At 33.1% G+C, this 15,203-nt stretch overlaps 1 protein-coding gene across 1 annotated transcript; it reads right to left on the bottom strand.

Moving 5' to 3' along the window:
• Window positions 1-1,121: 1,121 nt before the first annotated feature.
• Window positions 1,122-2,909, bottom strand: LOC145617409 (cytochrome P450 736A117-like). Its single transcript, XM_081672115.1, has 2 exons — window positions 2,061-2,909; window positions 1,122-1,949 (listed from the first exon to the last, which is right to left on the bottom strand). The coding sequence occupies exons 1-2, from the start codon at window positions 2,787-2,789 to the stop codon at window positions 1,344-1,346; spliced, it is 1,335 nt and encodes a 444-aa protein (XP_081528241.1). The 5' UTR covers window positions 2,790-2,909; the 3' UTR covers window positions 1,122-1,343.
• Between the last annotated feature and the right edge of the window lie 12,294 nt (window positions 2,910-15,203).

Here is a 15,203-nt window from a genome sequence, read left to right as displayed (position 1 = left end):
ATTTTAAGATATACTCATATACTTCCTCCGTTTTTTTTATTATTGCACCATAAAAGTTGGGTACAAATATTTTGATAGTGGAAAAAAGCAAGAGAGAGAAAGGTAAAAATACAAAATTGCCCATGTGACATATATATTGATAAATTAAAAAGTAAGTGTGAAAAAGAAAGGGTATGTTGTAGATAATTTTTTTCCTAAAGAGAAAATGGTGCAATATTTGTGAAACTTCCTAAAAAGGCAAGTGATGCAATAATAAAAGAACGGAGGAAGTATAACATTAAAAATTCATGGATTTTGTGAAAAAACAATATTTATAATATTTAATTTTTGATAATAATACATGCACAACTTAAATTTCAAATTTAAACACTTTAATTACTAATTACGTACTAGGGGTGAGCGTAGCAGGGTACCCTGTAAAAATATCAGGACCCGGAACCGTAACCTGTTGCAACAGGTTCCTAAAAATAGGAACCGGAACCGGAACCTGTTGCAACAGGTTCCTAAGAATTGAGAACCGGAACCTGAACCTGCAGGTTCCGGTTCCTAAACAGGGTACCCTGTCTGTCAAAGTAAGTTTAATAGTTACTTGATAAATTGTGACAAATTTTTTTTTTTTAAAATAGATGATCACAATAAAAGCTTACAACTTTAGTATAGTACTTCAAATATAACAAACCAACACTAATTGTCTAGAATTTTTAATACCATATAGGTTCCGGTTTCATGTACCCTATAGGGAACCTGTACTAACAGGGTACCCTACAAGTTCTAGATCCAAAATATTATTACCCGGAACCGGAACCTGTTGCAACAGGTTCCTAATTTTATTACCCGGAACCGGAACCTGATCAACAGGTTCCGGGTTTGGAACCTGCGGTTCCGAACAGGTTCCGGTTCCATATCAGGGTACCCTGAATTTTTGCTCACCCCTACTACGTACACACCAAATAAATTACAATAATATTCTAAGCTATTCTATTAAACTTGAATTCAAACAAATATGTACAATCTTAAAAATTTAGGATTCCATTTTACTATCTAAGCTGATAAAGCTATCATTATTGGTACAAATATGTACTATCTTAAGAATTTATGACTCAATCTTACTAATCGATGGTATTATTCTTATTGGTTACAAATAGAATCACTTTATTGACGACATTATTTGCAACAAAATGTGACAATTACTAGACTTAATGAAAACATACTTTACTTCTACTGCTTCTGATTCAAATTATTCGCAATTTTTAAATATTTTACATTTTATAAATAATACCTCAAAATTGCAAGTAATTTAAACCGGAGGTAGTAGTTTTGATTCGATAACATCCAATATTGTGCTATTTGCAAGTTGAAGGAGTTGCAACAACCTTAAGAGGAACTAGCTTGTGAACTGTGAAACCAACACTTTCAGCCACATCTAATTCATTTACTCCATTAGGCACTTTCCAATCGAATTCGTAGATGAGATTAGCAATAATAAGCTCAGCATTAACAATGGTAAATGATATCCCAGGACAAATTCTTCTACCACCTCCAAATGGAATATATTGCATTTCTGGCCCTTTGAAATCAAATTTATTACCATCTAGGAACCTTTCAGGGCGAAATTCCTCTGGTTCGTTCCAAAAATTAATGTCTCTCTGGATCGCCCATGCATTGATAATAACTTGTGTCCCTGCATCGATGTCATAACCAAATAGTTTGACATCTTGGGACGGCTCTCGAAAGAGCAACAAAGGAGCAGGAGGGTGCAGCCTAAGTGCTTCCTTGATCACAGCCTTTAGATAAACTAGTTTCCCTAGATCATCTTCGGTTACCTTCGGGCCTGGGATTTTTCTTACCTCTTTTTGTAGCTCTTTCATAATTTTGGGATGCCTAATTAGCTCACACATTGTCCATTCTATAAGCGCGTAAATTGGTTCTGTCCCAGCAGCAAATACATCCTGCATAAAAAAAACTTGTTATTTTAAGATGTTCGAAAAAAGTTGTCACATTCTAGTACAGACGTACAGTTAAATCTAGACGATTTGCAATAAAAACATACAAGTACTTACCAGAGTGATGGCTTTCATTCTTGTGATAGCTTTGATATCGTCTGATAGAAATGCATTATTCTTGTTCTCCTTTCGATATTCAAGCAAAAAATCAACAAAGTTCCCTGCATTCTTCCCTTCTTCAGACTCTGCATCAGTGTTTTCCTTCAGACGATTCTGATGTTCCTGTACTACTGTATCAAGAAACTCATCCAACCCTTTCGCGACCTTTTGCACTCGACCTTCTAGACCCCGTACTCGATCCACCCAACTAAGCCAAGGTACAAAGTCTCCTAAACAAAAATCCTGAAGCAACTCGATTGCTTCGAATAAGAGCTCCTTAAAATTCATACCACCCTCGCTGTTGCTGTTGCTGTTACACTTCATGCCAAAAGCGGCCCTGCTTATTACATCATTTGTAAATGACATTAAAACATCAGTCAAATTTACAACCGAAGATTGAGACTTTTTTATCTTTTCAATAACTAATGCAACTTCTTCCTCTCTAATTTTTCTAAAAGATGAGACTCTTTTGCTACTTAATAATTGTAACGCGCAAATACTCCTCATCTGCTTCCAATACTCCCCATATGGCGAAAAGGCCACATCCTTGCAGTCATAAAAAAAACTGCTGGCAACCCGTGATTTCGGTCTGTTTGAGAAAATTATGTCATGAGTTTTCATGATTTCGCGGGCAGCATCTACCGATGAAACGACTAAGGTAGGCTTACCACCAAAATGTAGCAACATAAGGTTGCCATATCGTCGTGACAATGAATGAAGTGACCGGTGAAGCAATGGATTTAGTTGATGAAGGTTTCCTATGATCGGAAGCTTTGGTGGAGATGGTGGGGAATTTTTTTTAGATGTCGGACTTGTTAAAAGGTTTTTGTAGAAAAGTATTACAAAGAGTAACAATGGGATGGAATAGAAAGGGTTGAAATTAAGTTTTTGTAACGATTGTAGTAACAAAATAAATATGGTTTCAATGTATTTTTCTGCTAGAGTAATAGACATTTTTTTTTTTTTGTAAGTGAACTAATAGACCAAGCTAAATATTTTAATTGAACAATATGAAATTATACAACTATATATATAAGGAGTTAAGGATTAAGGATGAAGGGTCCTAAGCATTTCAGCAGCTACTAGAAAATTAACTGGAAAAGGTAGTTTCAAAAAATTGTCCTGTTACACTTTTTTTTTTTGGTTTTATTTAGTTTTGAGTTTTTTGTTCTTTTAGGCCTTTAGGGTACCTTTTAATTATGAATTCCACACAATATATCTTCCAATTATAGTATCCCACATTCTCACACAAATAGTCTTATTTATGGTTAAAAAATTTAATAAATGGCAGGATATCGTTGGACAAGTACTACTGTACTAGGTACTTTATATGGATGAGGTTTATGTAAGAAGCTCAAGGGGCCAAATTATTGATTACTTTTTTCACATAATGTTTCAATTGTATATTGCCACATATTTCTTTAATTCTCTGCTACATATTAGTTTGATGAGAAAGTGAAAATGGGGGAATGTTATGCATTTGTAAATACCTAACATTTATTAAAATATTTTAAAAACACATGGTAGAGAGAGAAAAGAGGAGAGGATAGGAAGAGAGAGGTCTGTAGGTGGACCCCACCTACTTTTTGGTCGGATTGTATCACGTGATGGGGGGGACTACATATTGATTGTTCCACTGAAAATTTATATGATACCATTGAATCTTCAGTGATATTATTTATGCATAAATTTTGTACAACTGAATGCATATATTATACCATTATGTGCATATATAGTATCACAATATCTTCAGTGGTACAATTTGATCATCCAATGATACCAATATATGTATTCGTTTGTACATATGTATAATTACATGAATACCCATTGTTATGCATTTTTACATGCCTAACATTCCTCCCTTTAAAATCCCTCTAGTTTGATATCCATGCATTATTAATCAAGGAAAGCTATATTATACTACTTTCGTTTTTTTAGTTGACACGCTTTGATTTTGTATACTATTCATCACATGATTTATTTTGACTTTGTTTTGTGATTTAAGCCCTGTTTACTTAACCTTAAAAAAAAAAAAAAACAATTTCAGTTCAGTAAAAATAAGTTAAGTTCAGTAAAATTCAGTAAATTTAAAGAAGTATAATAGAAAATCAGTTTAAATAATTTCAGTTCAACAAAATTAATTTTAATTCAGTAAAATTAATTTTAGTTTAGTAAAAATAGTTTCAGTTCAGTAAAAATAATTTCAGTTCAGCAAAAATAAGGTGAAGTGAACGAGGCCTTAGTGTAGATAAAAACATAGTCATGTGAGGTCTTGTTAGCTTCGTCTCAACATCTAGTTTTTTAATATCAAAATTTTTTATATTTTACATATACGCAATTTATATTTGAAAGTATGCATTGACAAACATGCCTTAATAAAATGTGTCAACTAATATAAAATTGAGTTTGTTGACACATAGTGTGAGATTTGTTAGAAAATAAGCAATTAAACGGAAGATACTTATCTCAATGTTGTGTAGACCAAATTGACAATTGCCGCGTCGTGGTGAACCACTGACCTAAAAGACGATTCCGCGCTACCCCGGTGCAGTAGACATCAAGCGGTCGCCCTTCAGGATAAGCACGGCGCCGGAATTTGTGTGCACTCACAAACCCGACTGGAACTCAGAATACTTGCCCAAAAACCAAAGGAGTATTTTTAAAGAGAAGATCAAAGAGATCTATTTCTGATTTTTGTATATCTCAATTTGAACTTGGATATGGAAAATATATAGCAATAGATGAAGAAAGTGGCAGCAACATCAAAGGGAAAAGACTGCAACAATTAAGAGGAGTTACTCCTTTTTAATGCGATAATTAAGGGGCCATAACAACCGTCATTGATGAGCATAACTCCCATATTAAAGACATTGTCAATAACTTGATTCAAATGAATAGACCATGAATATTGTAATAGATACAATATTCTAATAACAATAAACCGTCAATAATAATGGGTATTAAGAGATATATCCATAACCCACTTACCGCTTCTCAAACAAGTAGTACAAAACTACTCCAATGAATAAACGACATAAAACTTTGGTAAATTATCAAAGTGGGACTACCTCTTTTATTTCCTCTCACCTTTCTTTGTATTTCACTCAAGAGCTTCCAACAAGATTTTATCAATTTTATCTCAGTTTCTATTTTAAAGGCAAAGTTATTAATAAGCTCATCATATATATATACTTAAGCGGTTAAGCCTTAATTCATGTCTAATAATGTGAATTATATATACAAGGTTGTGTCAGTTCGTGATTATAGTGAACTATGCATGAGTTAAGTTTAGTTTTTTTTTTTTTTAATATTTTTTTTTTTAAATTTTTTTTGAAAGAATGCATGATCGAATTAAGTTCAATAATAAGTTCAAGAATGTGAGATTCATGTATACATGCAAGTTTGTGTTAGTTATTACTCCCCCGTCCCCAAAGTTCGACTTTTTTTTTTTTGCGCCTAATTTTAGGCCCAAAATGATTGACTCGTTTGTATGAAAATACTCACCAATTTATAACAATATTTGTGTAAAATTAGTTTCCCCATATAAAATTTTGTTTTTCATATACTTTTAATATTTTCTCTCTCTAGTTTTTTACAAACCCCATGTAAATTATTTTTCCAATACACTTATATTTCTTTTTATTTAACATTCTTAATACCCGCAAAATCAACCCAAAAGGGTTGTTTTTTCGGGAACGGAGGGAGTATAATTAAGCATTAATTTATATCTAATAATTGATTTTGCGTAGTTTAATTGCCTTTTTTAGGTATAATGGATGAAATTATATATAAATCGATAAGTGTGAAAATTAAATAATTATAAGTTTTAATAAAAAAAAAAAAAAGAAAATACATTTTTTTAAAAAAATAATACTTCTTCCTAAAGAAATTTAGGTGTCAGGTTCATACATAACATTAACGTCTTAGCCTCTAAATCACGAAATTTCGTATGCTATTCTCTTAATGAAGATAAGTTGATATATATCAAGCATTAATACTTTGTGTTATTGCTATGTAAATGTAAAAATCAACGGTTAGATTTATACTTCAATTCATATAAAGTGTAAAGTAAAATTTAACACTTGAACGTACGACTTAACTTCTAAAATATACTTGAAAATCAATATAAGTAATTTATGCCACAAAATTTTAGAAGGTACACAAGGTCCCATAGTCTCATTGATAAAAACAAACCAGCCATGGACCCATGGTACGTGAATCACAATATGCCGACGTGCTATGCATTTTGTTGAAGGCTGTTAATATTTTGGGGCCCTAGAAATCTAAAATTGAAAGATATACTACTAGTATATATTTGCTAGATTAACACATGTACTCGATCTCCGTTTCTTAACCATTGTTACAATCTTCTTTTTGAGTTGTACTCATTTAATTTCCCAGATAAATTTGGGAGTATAATCATCTTTTTAAGTATTAGTGAAGGGGTACATGTATCTTTTTATGTACTAATTGTGGGGTACATGTGTAATTTCCTCACCAAACAGTAAAAGCAAGTTGTAAATAGTAATTGGACATTTCACCAAGTACTAAATAAATGATCACGTTTTTTCAATATATTTACAAAAATGCCATCAGATTAACAAAAAATTATTTATCTAGCAGATAAACTTGTATTTGCCCATTCTTTTTCGTTTGTCTTTTTAAACTTGTGCCATTTCTTAGCTTATATTTAGCACCTTTTCATAATATCTCTTTACTTCATCGATCTTCTACAACCAAAAACTTCGACCTACATAATAGTATAATCTCAATGTATCTATTTAAATTTGAACGTGAGTCAAATACTACGTCCGTTTCTTTTTAGTTGACACGTATTCCTTTTTCGAAAATTTGTTTTAGTTGACACGTAATCTTCTGGGATAAATTTTTTACCTTGCATTTACAAGCTACCTCGCTTGTTTTTTTATTCTCTCTCACTCTATCCCCTCTCCTTAATATATGTACTTAAATCAAACGCGTCAACTAAATAGAAAAGGAGGAAGTATTAATTAAGTCAGAGGCGAGTGAGCCTTATCAAAAAAGGAATAAAAAAGAATAATAGATAAGAGATGAAACAAATGTACATGAGATCGACAATTGTAAATCAAAAGTTGGAAACAAAAAAAAAAATAAAAAAAAAAAACGAACGTGGTGGACACCTCCATGCTATCTACTAGTTGAATAACGTGGCAGGTATCCAAGAAGTAGTCATGATATAATGACAATATATATGTTCACTTAGGAGTCCTCCTAATCGTCTCATTTTGGTTGTCATTATCGTCTTAAATCAAGTTTGATTTAGGTTACATTCATATTTGTCGAGTTTGATTTATGTGACATTCATGCTTAAACAATGATTTTTTAACAGCCAAGACAAACGTAAATTATTACAAGTACAATACACTTACACATTTTGTAACTTTTTAATTATTTTTTTTTACTAAAAACTCATTTTTTTTTTTTTTTATTCCATATTAATTGTAACGCTTTTCTCTATTTAAAAAAATAAAATTGTAATGCTTTTCTTATTAAGGTATACATATTTACATACTACGGAGTATAACTTAATGCCGTTCTAACACTTCAATAGTATATTATATGCAAAGAAAATCTGTTTTTTTTTTACTAATTCAATAAGAGTATTAAATAAAACATAAAATTACAAAACTATTTTAATTACTAGGCTCAGTTCACTTCACTTAAAAAAAAATAATTCCGCCTAAATAATTTTAATTTAGTAAAAATTAGAATTTAAAAGAAGAAATATGATAGAGAATTGTTAAAAGTGATTCAGTTCAACAAAAACAATTTCACTTTAATAAAATAATTTAAGTTTGGTATAAATAATTTCAATTTAATAAAAATTAATTTAGTTCAACAAAAATATGGTAAAATGAATAATGCCTTAACATGAATAACGTGTTTAAGTGTTTTATCCGACTTAAATGAAATTACACCAAATACGGCATTCTTTGAAAGAGTAGCGAGCGGCTATAAACAAAAGAGGAGCTCGCTTAGTCGCTTGTGAGCATTATTGATAGCAACGTTTTCAACCATGGTTAATGTCACACAGTCTACTCCAAACAAGCAACTTCCATCGAACTTATAGACATGATTCGCACGAGCTCGACATTAACTACGACAAATGACATCCAAGGACATATATACTACTCCCGTTTCATATCATTTGTAGTGATTTGACATAATGTGTAAGGAGAAAGTATCTAATCATTGCAAATAATACGAAACGGAGGTAGTATATTCTTCTTTTTCCCCTTCAAAAATGGAATAGTTCCTTCATTCCTTGTAGTAACTTGAACTAGTACTATCCTCAAAAATACCGTATGATTGTACGACTGCCTTTTCTTGGAGCTACTTATTGCAGTTTTTCTAGGATACCTAATAATTAACTCACTTATTATCATATATATTCTATGTGTGAAGATTGTGTCAATTCTGGCTATATATGTATAAGTACCATTATTGGATGTAGTAAAATTAGGTAATACGTAGTATAATTTATGAAATTGAATTAGTACTTTCTTGCTAATTTAACAGCTTTGGTATTGAATATTGAGCATCCTTGTTTACCTGCTGATATTTAAGCATAATCTCTACAAAGTTTAGCGCGATGTTTACTTCTAAAGTGATTTCAACCATGCATTATACGGAGTATCATGTTTTATGATTGTATTGCATCTATTAGTCTAGGTAGAGCTAATCAAAAGCAGCCTAGCTTGAAAAAGATTTTTTGGGCCTATAGGCTTGGTTATTATTTATTTGGGGTTTGGAGCAATCCAAAATTTAAATTTTAGTAACAATCTTAACTTGACCGAAAATGGCCCAAAAAACTTTCTATATTGGCCTAAAATGGAATGGTTGCGAGCAAAATTTTTGGCACAAACTTGGTCCCAATTCAGCTAGAAGCTTTGAGCCAAAATGGGCCAATTTTTTTTGCATCAGCAACTTTTGTGTGTGGTGGCCACATCGTGTGGACAGCTGACAAACACTACATAACCCCGAGTAATCTCTAACCGAACAAGTAACCCTAACCGCCAAGTGACCCTTGACCAAGTACATCCCTGACCGACTTAAGAACCCTTAATCGAGGGCATACCCCTTGACCAAGTTACCCCTGACCGATTGAATAGCCCCTGATGACTGACCCAATAGCTTCTGACTAACTTAGTAACCCTATAGTACTGACAAAGTAACACCCATAATGATTGACCACACAGTGTGACCAGCCACATAAAACTTTGTGTTTTTGCGTAAGCTACTAAGCTTTGCCCATGATTAGGTCTAGGTCTAGCCTCTAGTTCTTAGGTATTCGTTCTATTGAAGCTACTAGCTAGGAATGGATTCATCAATTAGTGGAATATTGATTTGTGACAATGATAGTATGAGAGATATAAATGCTGCAAACATGATTTTGTACTACATAATAACAACCATAACATCAAAAAGAAGCATTTCATTCAGTTGCTATTGCAAATCATAAAACACCAAATACAGGAAACCATTGCAATATCACTTTACTATCGATTAAATTGCACTTATTGAATGAATATTATTTAGCTTATGAGCTTGAATAAGGAGTTGCAATAACCATGAGGGGATCGCGCTTGTGAACCGCGATTCCCGCAGTCTCAGTCATGTCAAGCTCCCCACATTCCCACAGTCTTAGTCAATTTTGATAAGCATGTTTGGCGTCGGGACATTATACTCTCAATCTAGGCCATGTGATGGTTTTGTGTACGGAATTTTGTGTTCGGAGACGCACCGGTTCACAAGTTATGGAAGATGTCCGTTTGGTGATAGCCTAATGTGAGTAGGCTTATGGAGTTTTGTTTAAGGTGGAGGTTTTATGTTTTATTATGAGCATTACTTCTTGGTTTTTGGTTCAAGGTGGAGTTACCTTGTTTTTGGTCGATTTCAAGTCAAGGTGGAGATTGTTAAATTGTGACTCGAAATCTAGTAGGGCTGACTTTGAACGATTATATCTCTCAAACTACAACTGATTTTGAGGTGATTCAAGTTGGAGGTGATAGCTTGGTTTAAGAGATTTCCAACGATAGGTCATATGCCCAATTTCAATAAGAAACGAGAAAGTTATGACCGTTTTACAAAAACCTGACGAAGCTGGAAATTTGCAACGAGGCTGCGAGCTATAGCTCTATGCGAGTGAGCTATAGCTCGGCCCTATGAGGACTTGCGGCAGGCATGAGCTAGCTTCCGAGCTATAGCTCGGTAGTTAGGTTATTCTAGGATAATTTATGGAATATTTCCTAAAATTATATCTTTTCTATGACGGCTATTTGAGTGTACTTGGGGAACAATCTTAGGGTTTTATTAGGGTTTCCTTGTGTTATAAAAGGACCCTTTAGTTGATCAATTAGATCATACCTTTTTTGAGCCATTAGATTTAAGACTCCTTGTATTATTCTCTTGTTTCTTTCTCCATTATAGTGAAGAAGCTCTCGAATCCCCCACCCGTAGATGTAGGTCTATTTTGACCGAACCACGTAAATCCTTGTGTTGTTTGTTTATCTTCTTTATTGTTTTTCTCGTTCTTAATTTCATTGACTTGTTTCGAATTAATCAAACACAATTACACCATTATTTTCTAACACAAAACAATGATAACACCTACCGACAACATTAGTATATTTTGTATAGTATACTGTAACAAACATCCATATTATTAGTATATGACTTCATAGCTAATTTGCTTGCACAATCCTTAGCCAATCAATCTATAACATAATATTAAAAAGGACACCAAGAATGACACATGTTACTTCCTGGTGTTGTATTTTCCCTCCAGAACTCCCCCTCCCTTTTTTAAATATTTTTTATTTTTATTTTTGTCAATGTCGTCAACTATCTATTATAAATTATGTACAATATTCACCAAATCATATACTGATGTTTTATTCACATATTTCACAAATCTAAATTAAAATATTATCCATATCTATAAATTCCTAACTATAAATATTACTCCACATATCATATACAATACTATTGGGTCAAATATATGGTTAATATCGTGTGAATAGATTTGGTGAATGCGACAGGTAAAACATGTACTTCGTATTAGGTTATAGTTGGTAAAGCGAATTATATGACAAGAAAATTTTAATATTTTTTTGTACGGAGTTAGAAATAAATTAGTCTACTTCTCTTGTATAGTTATGTGGAGCATTATTCATTTATTTTTCAATTTATAAAATAACATTATAAAATTTTAAAAAATTTAAATAACATACTACCTCCGGATCGTATTATATGCAACTTTGGGGTATTATTTGTGAGATATAAAAAATTCCAAAGTTGCATATAATACGATCCGGATGTAGTATAATACTGTTTAAATTACAATCCATTACTTTTGTATCGACCATTAGTAAATTAGCCCCTTTTTACTGACTGAATTATCTTTGTTTCTATCATATATAATTAATAATTTAATTTAAAAACCGTACACTGCACAAGCACTATGCTAGTATTAAAAAAAAAAGAAAAAAAAGAAACTTCGTAGTTAATGGTTATCTAAAAGGTTTAAGTTCAATATCAATTTTGAAATGAAAGAATAAATTAAAAAAAAATTAATTCCTTAAAAAAACAAAAAAGTATATGACATCATAAGTGCGTTTGGTGGGAAATTTATTTATGAGACAGCGACTGTAGGGAATAATTTCAAGCCTTAATCCCACTAGCTTGAACCCCACTGTGATCATACACTAAAGTACGGTGGCGTCCAAAAGGGAAGAAGATAGAGCAAAAGAGTCGCCAACAAGTTTTTTAAGGAACTTGTAAACCGTTCACGAGGTGAAGGTTACACCCCTTAACGATCCAAGAGATCGTCAACTCCATAAGGTCTAGAACCAAATAAGGGTTTGGGGATGAAGGTACAAATCCAACCTAAAAGAGATAAAACCTGCCCTAATAATAGGCCTCTACTTTATTCTGATCGTATTCATGTGCGCTTTCTGATTAACATGCAATCAATAGGTTAACCCTAAACCTGTTTAATCTATGTTGGTTGAATATTAATGCACAAATAAACTATTATTGGCGATCACTTGAATTATAATCACAATTAACCCTAACAAGATTATTAATATCTTATTAAGCGTGATTACAAGTAAAAATTCCCTTTAAACATGCAATAAAGGTGATCAAGCAATAAAGAATAGGAAAATTTGTCAAAAATAACACCACCTTTAAGTGGTCTTCCAGGAATAACACCACCTTTTGATTATCCTAGAATAACACCACCTTTCATGTCATTCTTCCCTAAATGGTACAAATAAATGGGTAACCGGTTTTTGCAGGTTAAAGTGCTGACATGGCTTGGTTTTTGGGGGTAAAGTCAAGCATTGACTTCAATTTCCCCTCCCCTAAGCCTACGTGGATTATAACCGTTAGGTTATTTCCACCTTTTTTATAAATTAACCCCCTTCCCTGTTCTTTCTTTCGTTCTCTTCGATCTTCTGTAATCTCCCCTGGTTCTTCTTTCTCATTCCTTTCATTATCAACTGAGAATGGCTGCAAGGAGGTCTAATTCACACGCATCAGGTTCATCCTCAAGCAATAGAAGGGTTGTGAATGCGCAAGTTCGCTGCAATTGTGGGATGGAAGCTCTGATTAAGACAGTAAGGAAGGGCCCTAATTTTGGGATGAAATTCTATGGGTGTATTATGTGGCCAGTAAGTTACAAATTAATATTGAATTGTTGCAATTGGTAGCCTTATTTTCCTAATGTTTTTCTAATTTGTGTAGGATACTCAATGTGATTTCTTCAAATGGGTAAATCAGCACAGTGATGTTGAAGAGTACCAGTTCAAGTTGTTGGAAAAGGATACAATCATATTCGAGTTAGAGCTTGAACAAAGTTTCAGAGATGAAAAAATTAAGAAATTGCAGTTGAAGAAAGCTAATTTGGAGGAAGAATTAAAAGAGCTGAAGAATGAAGTCATTGAATTGAGGATTGGGAGGCAGAACATTAGTAGGACTGAAAAAAGTTTGTACTTGGCATTATTGATTTCTTGGATGTTTTTTGTTGTTGTTTTTTTCCATAATTAGTTTGACTCATAAGTAAGGGTTGTAATGGATTTTGCTATGTTGAATAATATATGGAATTTGGGTAGTGTTTGTTTACATTTGCACACCTGTTTTGACATACCATATTAGAATAATTGTCCTACAATAAAGTGATAGTAAGACAGAAATGGCACAAAATTTTGCCTCATACATATCAGAATGACAAATTTTGCACAAAATGATAGTATCTAAATCCTTCATCATACATATCATAATAGTGTGCCAAAACACATCAAAATAGGCACTTGAATCCATTGTTTACCAGCACTTGTAGTGCACATACACATGAAAATAGCAACATCATTGTCTAACTGAATAATTACATTAATCAAAGTTCCTTGAATCCAAAAAAAACAAGTACACATCATTGCAAGTACACAACAACTGAACACACTTCAGGCTGCACAATTTGATCTGAAAACCTGCATCATAGCTCAGAAATAGATCTTTGCCTTGATCTTGTTGCTGGTACCTGAGAAATAAGGAAAATTAATGGTTATTTAAAAAAAAAACCAAAAGAATTAGAAAACAAAGAAGCTTACCAATGGGTTTCCATCATCACCAAATAACACACCAAAACCAATTGGTGTCTTTGATCTTCCTCTACCCCTAGCCCTTCCTCTTCCTTCATCTAGAACTGGTGTAGCTCCCCTTCCTCTGGCTCTCCCCTGTCCTGCAACAGGTGCTTCAGCAGACTGGGAGTCTCCCCCTGCTCTTCCCCTTGATCTAGTTATGGTTTGAGACACACCTCTAGCCCCCTCACCAGACAGAATCATCCTTCCACCCCTTCCTAACTGACTGGGTTGTGATGAAGTGTTGTGATGGGCAGATGTTGCTGTTGGAGTAGGTCCTGTAGCAGGACTTGACACTAGGTGAAAAAAAGAAATTGGCACCGCCCTAAGGCCACCGGTGGGGAAAAAAAGTGGGAAAAAATGAGGGAAGGGAATTGCCACCGGTTCAAAGAGAACCGGTGGGTAAAATACTAAACCCACCGGTTCAAACCGGTGGCTTTACTATTTTTTTTTTATAAAAAAAACCGCCCCATGAATATCCAAATAAACCCTACTCTCCTCAGCCGCTTTACTTCTCTTTCTCTCTCCTTCTCTGTTCGTCTCCTTCTTTCTCTTTCGATCTCATCTCCTTCTTTCTCCTGTTCTTCTCCTTCGTTCTCATCTCCTTCTCTCTCTTTTTCTCTTTCGTTCTTCCCCGATTCTCGTACAATTAATTGAATACCACCTTCGATCTCATCCCCTTCTTGTTCGATCTACATCAACATCAACAACAATTTCTGGGTATTTATCGAGGTTAGGTTTTAATTCGATTTTGTACTTTTTAGGGTTTAATATAATTGATTTTCGAAATTGCTTTGAGCAATTGATTATTCTGGGTTAGATAGGTTTTAATTGATTTTCTTGGATTTTAGGTGATTTCTGGGTTGTTTTATTTTTAAATTGCTTTCGATCTCATCTCCTATTGAAGATGATAAAGATTTTGAAGGTATATTTATTAACTTTGCCTTTTTTGAATTTTATTTGAAATGTTCTGAATAATATTCTGAATTAAGCTGTTGTTTCTGTACATTTTTTTGTATGAAATTTGGTTAGTATGTCTATTTAAAGATATAATCTTTATGCTGCTTGCATTTATTTGAAGGTGGAAATCTTATATTGTTTGATTTATTGTGAAATTGGCTTCATTGTCATTGGATTGAGCATGCATATCGAAGTGGAGTATTGGTAGAAACTATCTTAGATCATTAATTTGATAGGGTGAACAATTGAAGCTTTAATGATTAATTGAATAGTTTCAGTTTCTATCATATCTGATTTGGATATTGAAATTTGATTGTGGTGGATATTGGAGCCAATTCTCTACCGAAGCTGTAGGAAGTTGAAGTAATATTAGAATATTGGCAGATTGAGAATGTAATTGGCAGATTGAGGTTGAGCATGTCAGTAGAATGCTATATTGATTCTTTTTAGTTTCATGCAT

The sequence above is a fragment of the Chenopodium album genome, chromosome 3 (genome assembly GCF_948465745.1).
Source record: "Chenopodium album chromosome 3, dcCheAlbu1.1, whole genome shotgun sequence".
NCBI classification, from domain to species: Eukaryota; Viridiplantae; Streptophyta; class Magnoliopsida; order Caryophyllales; family Amaranthaceae; genus Chenopodium; species Chenopodium album.
The sequence above is the reverse complement of the archived record's forward strand: the minus strand, read 5'-3'. Positions and strand labels throughout refer to the sequence as shown.